The sequence below is a fragment of the Myotis davidii genome, unplaced genomic scaffold (genome assembly GCF_000327345.1).
Source record: "Myotis davidii unplaced genomic scaffold, ASM32734v1 scaffold104, whole genome shotgun sequence".
NCBI classification, from domain to species: domain Eukaryota; kingdom Metazoa; phylum Chordata; class Mammalia; order Chiroptera; family Vespertilionidae; genus Myotis; species Myotis davidii.
In genome coordinates, this window is record NW_006296625.1 from 1595774 (window position 1) to 1604494 (window position 8721).

Genomic DNA, 8721 nt, shown 5'->3' on the forward strand with positions numbered 1-8721 from the left:
AGGGTGGCATCATGACTTCCCGATCCGCACGGCGCTGTGCATGACAGGGAGCGGTGCCCCAACTCCCTAATCGGCCCTGCTCTGAGCCCGACCAGGGGCTGCACCTAGGGATTGGGCCTGCCCTCTGCCACCCGGGAGCAGGCCTAAGCCAGCAGGGTGTTATCTCCCGAGGGGTCCCAGACTGCGAGAGGGCACAGGCCGGGCTGAGGGACCACCCCTCCCCCCTGAGTGCACAAATTTTTGTGCACCGGGCCTCTAGTATAATCATAAAAATACAGCATAAAAGATAAAAAATGGCACAACCCCAACATAGCACTTACCCTAATGGAGCTTGCAGGCCTGGGAGTTGCTCTGGGTGAGTCAGTGAGTGGTGAGTGAATATAAAGGCCTAGGACATTGCTATGCACTACTGTAGACTTTATAAACATTATACACTTAGGCTACACTAAATTTATAAAGTAAGATTAAATCAGTAACAAGAGAAAATGATGCAATCAAGAGACACGGTAAACATGAGATGAAGCTGCTGCCAATGTAACAGTGTACTGTTTTATAGCAAACTATTTTTTTAAAATGTTTTTATTAATTTTAGAGAAAGAGGAAGGAGAGGGATAGAGAGATAGAAGCATCAATGAGTCATCAATTGGCTGCCTCCTGCACATCCCCTATTAGGAATTGAGCCTGCAACCTGGGCATGTGCCCTGACTGGGAATAGAACCGTAGCCTCCAGGTTCACAGGTCAACACTCAACCACCGAGCTACACCAGCCAGGCACAGCAAACTATTAAAAATTTTTAAATTTACTTTTAGAAGGAGAGAGAAAAATATTGATATGAGAGCAAAATATCAACCGACTCCTGCACGCCCCCTACTGGGGACTGAGCCTGCAACATGGGCATGTGCCTCAACTGGAAATCAAACCAGTAATCTTTCAGTGCATGGGACAAGACCCAACTAACTGAGCCACACTGTCCAGGGCACAAACTATTTTTTGTATAGGTAGAAATAGTAACACTCTAAAATAATGATAAAAAGTGTAATATAGTAAATATGTAAATCAATAACATAGTCATTTATTATCATCAAATATTAAGTACTGTATATAACTGCATGTGTGATTTGACTCAGGTTTGTTTACATGAGCATCACCTTAAACACATGAGTAATGTGTTGTGCTATGATGTAACCATGGCTATGTCTCTAGTTGATAAGAATTTTTCAGCTCTATTATAATCTTATGGGATCACCATCATATATGTGGTATGTCACTATATGGCACATGACTGTATCTAAAATACATTTTTAAAGTTCTAGAAAACAATAAAATAGCCAAAAAGAAAATATGCAAAATATAGGAACCAAAAAAAGTGAACAAACAGCAGCTGTCACTAAAAATTCTCAAGATATTCTGTCTTGAGGTTAAAGGCTACCTGAGCACAGAGAATAGGTGAAATTTTACACCACACCTGTTTTTTTAGTTTTGTACCATGTGTATGTATTGCCTTTTCTGAAATATATATAAAAGTGCTACTTTAAAAAAATATTACATGTTTTATATTTAGCCACGTGTATTAATTTAGCCAATATTTTCCTATAAGATTATGAATTTCCTGAGACATGTAAAGACAATGTAGAATTTATTTTTTCATTTCCTTCTTATATATCCTAATATTTAGGATAGGACACTGCTTCCAAATATATTTGCATGTTGAACAAAGCCCACCAGTTTTATGGAGGCAATGGTCATTTCTAATATTGTCTCTTGCAACCTTCCACACATTTGTGCTTGGTGAAAAGTGGTGTTCAGTAAGGGCTAAATGAATGAAGGTGATAGATAACTATGTATTTTGTTTTTAGCATTCCAATCTGGTAAAGTTTTCAGATTTTAAATACTCCTTTTGCTTTGTATTCCTTGACTAATTTCTTTCCCCCAAAATTAATATTAATTAGTTTAAGACAAATAGAGCAGAATAATTGTTTATTCATTTTTATCCATCATTACGGTGACAAATTTCAAACATTTAAGAAATATATATTTTTATTGATTTCAGAGAGGAAGGGAGAGGGAGAGATAGAAACATCAATGATGAGAGAGAATCATTGATTGGCTGCTTCCTGCACACCCTCTACTGGGGATTGAGTTCGCAACCTGGGCATGTGCTCATGGCTGGAATTGAACCTGGGGACCCTTCAGTCCACAGGCCAACGTTCTATCCACTGAGCCAAACCAGCTAGGGCCAAACATTTCAATCATAGTCACTCTAATTCTTCTCCTTTTAAAAATATCACATTATCTCACTTACATGTGGAATCTAATGAACAAATTAAACTGGTGAACAAACATGGTCAGAGTCATGGAAGCATGGAATAGACTGACAGATCTCAAAGGGAAGGGGTGGGAGGTGAGTTGTTGGGAAGAGATTAACCAAAGAACTTATCTATCCTATATAATAAAAGCCTAATATGCTAAGTGTCCAACCATTCGACCAGTTTCTGTGACACGCACTGACCACCAGGGGCAGATGCTCTGATTGGTAGATTAGCTTGCTGCTGGGGTCTGGCTGATCGGGATTGGGCGAGACAAGCCAGACACGCCCTGAAGTCCTCTCGGGGTCCCTCCCGAGCCCCAATTGTGCATTGGCAGTGTCCCTCGGCCTGGCCTGCACCCTCTTGCAATCCAGGACTTCTTGGGAGATGTTGGAGAGCCGGTTTTGGCCCAATCCCCGCACCCCACTGGTGCATGAATCCATGCACCAGGCCTCTAGTCTATATATAAAAAGCTAAGTGACCAACTATCTGTCTGTCCAACTGGCCGGTACATATGACGCGCACTGGCAATCCTATATAATAAAAGGGTAATACCCAAATTGACCCTAACAGCAGAACGACTGGGAATGACTGGTCACTATGACACACACTGACCACCAGGGGGCAGACGTTCAATGCAGGAGCTGCCCCCTGGTGGTCAGTGCGCTCCCACAGGGGGAGCTCTGCTCAGCCATAAGCCAGGCTGACAGCTGACGGCTGCCAGCACAGTGGTGGTGGCAGAAGCCTTTCCCGCATCCTCAACAGCACTAAGGATGTACGACTGCAGCTTAGGACTACTCCCCGCTGGCAAGTGGGCATCCCTTGAGGGCCCCCGGGCTCCCAGAGGGATGTCTGACTGCCAGCTTAGGCCCGATCTCCCCGGGGAGTGGGCCTAAGCCAGCAGGTGGACATCCCTCGAGGGGTCCCAGGCTGCGAGAGGGCACAGGCTGGGCTGAGAGACACCCCAAGTGCACACTTTTGTGCACCGGGCCTCTAGTTTAAAAATAAACATTGACTCGCACATGCACAATACATATAAAGCTCTCACTGGTGCCAACTGCACAAGGGTTGTAATTTTATAATACTACTAGAAGCCCGGTGCACGAAATTTGTGTACTTGGGGCGTCCCTCAGCCCAGCCTGTGCCCTCTAGCAGTCTGGGAGTGGGCCTAAGCCAGCAGGCAGACATCCCCCGAAGGGTCCTTAGTGCTGCTGCGGAGGCGGGAGAGGCTCCTGCAACTGCTGCTGTGCTCACCAGCCATGAACCCAGCTTCTGGCTGACAGGCACTCCCACTATGGGAACGCACTGACCACCAGAGGGCAGCTCCTGTGTTGAGTATCTGCCCCCTGGTGGTCAGTGCGCATCATAGCGACCAGTCGTTCTGCTGTTCAGTCGATTTGGATATTAGCCTTTTATTATATAGGATATTAAATATACTATTTTGATATGTAATTTTTTGCAGTAATGTAATTACCACACAAATCTTTCTCCTAATTAATTTCCTTTCAATGTGCAGCATGAATCTGTGCACCAGGCTGCTAGTATGCACATATGCATAGCTCATGGACACAGACAACAGTGTGGTGAAGGCCTGGGGTGGGGCCGTAGCTGGGTGGAGGGGGACAAAAGGGGAAAAAATGGGGGACAATGGTAATGCTCTCAACAATAAAAATAAGTTAAATATATATAATTGATGTATATTTTTATATATTTTCAAAATTCACCAAAAATTGGAAATCCATTGTTTCTTTCATATTCAATTTCTTTTGTCAGAAATTCTTTACTTATCCTGTCAATTTTATCTCGAGAGAATAGATTGACTTCAGGAATAAAAAAATGCTCAAGATTTTCTGACTTGAGGCAATGAAGAAAGTATTCCAGACATCTATCAAAGCAGAGCTCCAGGTTGTCTCGCCACTGACTGTCATGTGGGTTCTGGGCACATACGTGAAAGAAGGCAGTTTTCACATGGTAAGAACAGAATTTACCCAATTTCTTTTGGTCTTCAAACTTTTCTTTCAATTTTTCTAAAAGATATTTCATTAGTTGTAAACAACGTTTCCTGTTCAATAAAAAAGAAAACCATTTATTTTTACTTATTTATAACCGGCTTCATTCTACAAAGAGTTTTAGGTATCTTACAGGAAGATACAATAAACGATACAGATATTATAATACATATTAAAAACACAAAGATACAGCATATATATATAATTCTAGTCACTCTATTTTTTCAAATATATGCTTTGAAGTTTCAAAAACATATTTTTTCTTCCTGCTTCACCATTCCTAGCTGAAATATTTTATTTTATCAGGATTAATTCAACTATAAAACTAGCAGATATTTGTATTATTCATCCAATGACTTGATAGACTATAAATATTTACATTATTCATCCAATTATTTCATAGTTGACAAAATTTAATGTTTTTAAAAATACTTAGCTTTACCAGCAATATATTTTTCTCAACATTGGTTTCAAAGCCTGTACCTGAAGCTTTAAAGAACCTCCTGGGCCCACATGTTGGACATTCTTGTTTTGACCTTTTAACTTTTGTTACCCTTATACTGGACAACTTTAGAAACTCAAATGAACAATTCTTTTCTAATCTCACTTTTAAAAAATATATATATTTCTTTTATTGAATTCAGAGAGGAAGGGAGAGGGAGAGACAGAAACATCAATGATGAGAGAGAATCACTGATCCGCTGCCTCCTGCACGCCCCCTACTGGGGATCAAGTGTGCAACCGGGCATGTGCCCTCAACTGGAATTAAACCCAGGACCCTTCAATTGGCAGGCCGACGTTCTAGCCACTGAGCCAAACCAGCTAGGGCCTCACTTTTTTATGGTGTGTATGCTACCAAGAAAAAGAATTACCCATTTTTAGTTGTTTCAAATTTAGCCAGTCAGTCCTGGCTTTCAACGCAGCCAAACTATCTCAAAGCAGCACCAGTATCAAAAAGATTGGTTTGGCTCAGTGGATAGAGCGCCGGCCTGCGGACTCAAGGGTTCCAGGTTCGATTCTGGTCAAGGGCATGTACCTTGGTTGCAGGCACATCCCGGGTAGGAGGTGTGCAGGAGGCAGCTGATCGATGTTTCTCTCTCATCGATGTTTATAACTCTATCTCTCTACCTTCCTCTCTGTAAAAAATCAATAAAATATATTAAAAAAAAGATTGATCCTCTAGCACCTTCCCATTATGTGACATTAATATTCATTACCTTGAAGCAAACAGAATACTAAGACACAACCAGTGGCTAATGGCTAATCATGGCTAGTGTCCTTTCTGTCCTATTTCTTGTTCTGTCCTACTTTATACAACCATCTGATCCAGGTTCAGGACTGTGGTCCCTGGCCTTGCCTTCTGACAACACTCTTCCCTTGGTCCCTTGGATCTGGCTTCCCTAGTTTCATGCTCACTCTCTAGATAATATCCCAGGTCAGCCCAGCCATGTGCTGCCCCTAGGACTCAACCCAGTAATGACCATCTTTAGGTCTGATCTATGGAGTCCATTAAAAAATAAACATTCCATCATAGATAAGCCCCTAATTAACAAAATAAGAAAGTTACCTGTAACATTTCACTCCATTACTTTCACAGCATGTTTTTTCTTTTCCATGATTTTTCAAAATGTCCTTTTCAATGTGAGAGAAGGATAGCCGCCATGTTTCTTCTTAATTTCCAAAAGAAAAATAGAGAAGTAATTTACCCAAAGTGCCTACATATAAACAATACAATATTGAAACGATTTCCTTCATTAAACTATCATTCTGAAAAATTTCTAGGGAGATAGAGACCCAAAGAAATGAACATATAATGTAATTACATATTAAAAGAAGTCATTTGAAGCAAACAATGGACCAAAATAGGAAAACATTGGAGGGGAGGGATGGAGCAGGTTGCTTAATATAGTTAGCCATGTAAGCTGTACATATTGCTAAATTCAGTTTGTTAATATATTGTTTCAATAACAATTTGAATTAACTGATTAAAAAAATTTTATACCATTGTTACAAGTTTGGTATTCATGTAAAATGAATTAGGGAACATTTCTATTCCCTGTGAGAGTTTAATTAAGAATAGATTTCTCCCCTTCCCGCAAGTTTTAGCACGGCTAGCTCTTTTAAGTTTTGGCTATCATATTATATAGTTGGTTTTATACCAGGAATGCATGATTGGTTTATAATTTAAAAATCAATCAATATAATCTGTCACATTAACAGAATTGAGGAGAAACATGATCTCAAAAAACCCAGAATATGCGGGTATGAAATTTAACATTCATTCATCAGTTTTTGAAAAAAATGTTTTTATTGATTTCAGAGAGGAAGGGAGAGGGAGAGAGAAATATCAATGATGAGAGAGAATCATTGATTGGCTGTCTCCTGCAGGCCCCCTACTGGGGATCGAGTCTGCAACCCGGGCATGTGCCCTTGACCAGAATCGAACCTGCAACCCTTCAATCTGCACTCTATCCACTGAGCCAAACTGACCATGGCTGATTCATCTTTTTTTTTTTTTAAAAGCCTCAGCAATTTAAATTTGGCTGTCAACTTGATCTGATGAAAGACAGATTTTAAAAAGGACACAGCAACATGATAATATAAGGTAAGAAGCTTAGGTTTTTCCCTTGAAATCAGTTAGGCAGATGTCTGCTATCCCTATTTCTGTTCAACATGCACTGGCTATACTAGCAAGCATAATAAGGGGTCTGGCACTGGAAAGAGAGAAACAAAGGTATCATTAATGATAGATAATACAACTATTTAGGAAGAAAATACAAAAGAAGCTAGGTGACAGATATGTATGAGTTTAGTAAATTCTTCATTCTACTTTTCTATTGGTTTTAAAATTTTCAGACTAAAAACTTACAATTGCCTATGAGTAAATCTAACAAAAGATATATTAAACTTCTGTGGAGAAAACTCTACAATGTCACTAAGAAGTATTAGAGGAAATCTAAATAAATGGAGATATGCACTTATCCATGAATTGGAAAACTCATTATAAATATATCAAGTCTTCCAAATTTTATCTATGGATTCAATGTACTCTCAATCAATATTCAAAAAAATGCTTTGGTAGAACTTGACAAGATGATATGAAAATTTTCATGAAAATACAAGGGGTCAAGAATATCTAAAACACTCATGAAGAAGGACAAAGTGGGAGAAGTTACCCTACCAAATAATCAAGACTTATAAAGACACATTATGTATGACAATATAGTATAGTGCAAGGGTAGACAAAGATTTTAGTGGAACAGAATAAAGAGTGTAGTAATAGCTACATAATATATGGACAGTGGATATGTGGAAAAAGTGGTACTGAGCTAGGTATGCTCATTGCTATATAAATCCATTTATGACAGCCATTTATGCCATTCTGGAAAAGGCAAAACAATAGAGATGGTAAACTATAGAGATTAGTGGTTGTCAGAAGTTTGGAATGGGAAGGATTGAATAAGTGAAGAAGAAGGAACATTTTAGAGCAGTGAAACTATTATTAAGGGTAGAAACATGACACATTGCATTTGTCAAAACCAGTAGAATTTTATAGCACAAAGAGTGAATCTTAATATATGTAAACTGTTAAAAAATCATTTAGGAGGTCAAGGGATCCTAGAAATAATGCAGACTGTGAAAAAGGACTTCAACTGCATTACAAATGTGTAAAACAACCTTTCTGAAAGGGGGGGAGCAAAAGGTGTGGACCTAAATTATACCAAGTGGCCAGATTATTATGACCACCCCACCAGTACAATGAAGTGAATTAGTTATGCAAGTAATAATAATAATAATGATAAAACCTTGAGAGTATTTGCTTAGGAAGTTTTCAATATTCAATATTTTTGGAAGTGTCAATGAAGTACTGATGGGGTGGTCATAATCTCCTGGCTGGTCATAATAATTTGGCCACTCAGTGTAAGACTGAAGGCAAAAGAAACTGTACATTAGCTCTGTACTCTAGTTGGTAACTGTTTTCCATAGAGGAGTGGCTTTGCAATTGTGAAATAACTATATTAGTATGTGCATATTAGAACTGTACAATTAAGCATATAGGTGGCAGATGGGAGAGTCAGGTTTTTCACTGTTGGAATGAGAGGCTACAGATAGCAAGGAAAGAAAGACTAATCCAGGTGATAATGGATTATAATCAGAGACAGTATAAACTCACGAATAACAACATATACAACAGGTAGTTACATATAAAAATATCTTATGGATTGCTGATTTCTGGGGAAACCAAGATGGCGGCATAGGTTAACGCCGGAGATTGCTGCCTTGAACAACCAATTCAAATTACACCTAAAAGATGGAACGGACATCATCCAGAACCACAGGAAGGCTGGCTGAGTGGAAATTCTACAACTAGGAGGAAAGAGAATATCATACCCAGACTCAGAGG

At 39.4% G+C, this 8721-nt stretch overlaps 1 protein-coding gene across 1 annotated transcript in view; it reads right to left on the bottom strand.

Annotated features, from left to right (window-relative positions):
* Nucleotides 1-4005: 4005 nt before the first annotated feature.
* Nucleotides 4006-8721, bottom strand: part of MB21D1 (Mab-21 domain containing 1) — a 23749-nt gene continuing 19033 nt past the window's right edge. Inside the window, exons 4-5 of the mRNA XM_006772198.2 lie at nucleotides 5884-5986; nucleotides 4006-4369 (exon numbers count right to left, since the gene is read on the bottom strand). Coding sequence (XP_006772261.1) covers nucleotides 4021-4369; nucleotides 5884-5986 — 452 coding nt within the window. The 3' untranslated portion in view covers nucleotides 4006-4020. The remainder of the gene's footprint in view (nucleotides 4370-5883; nucleotides 5987-8721) is intronic.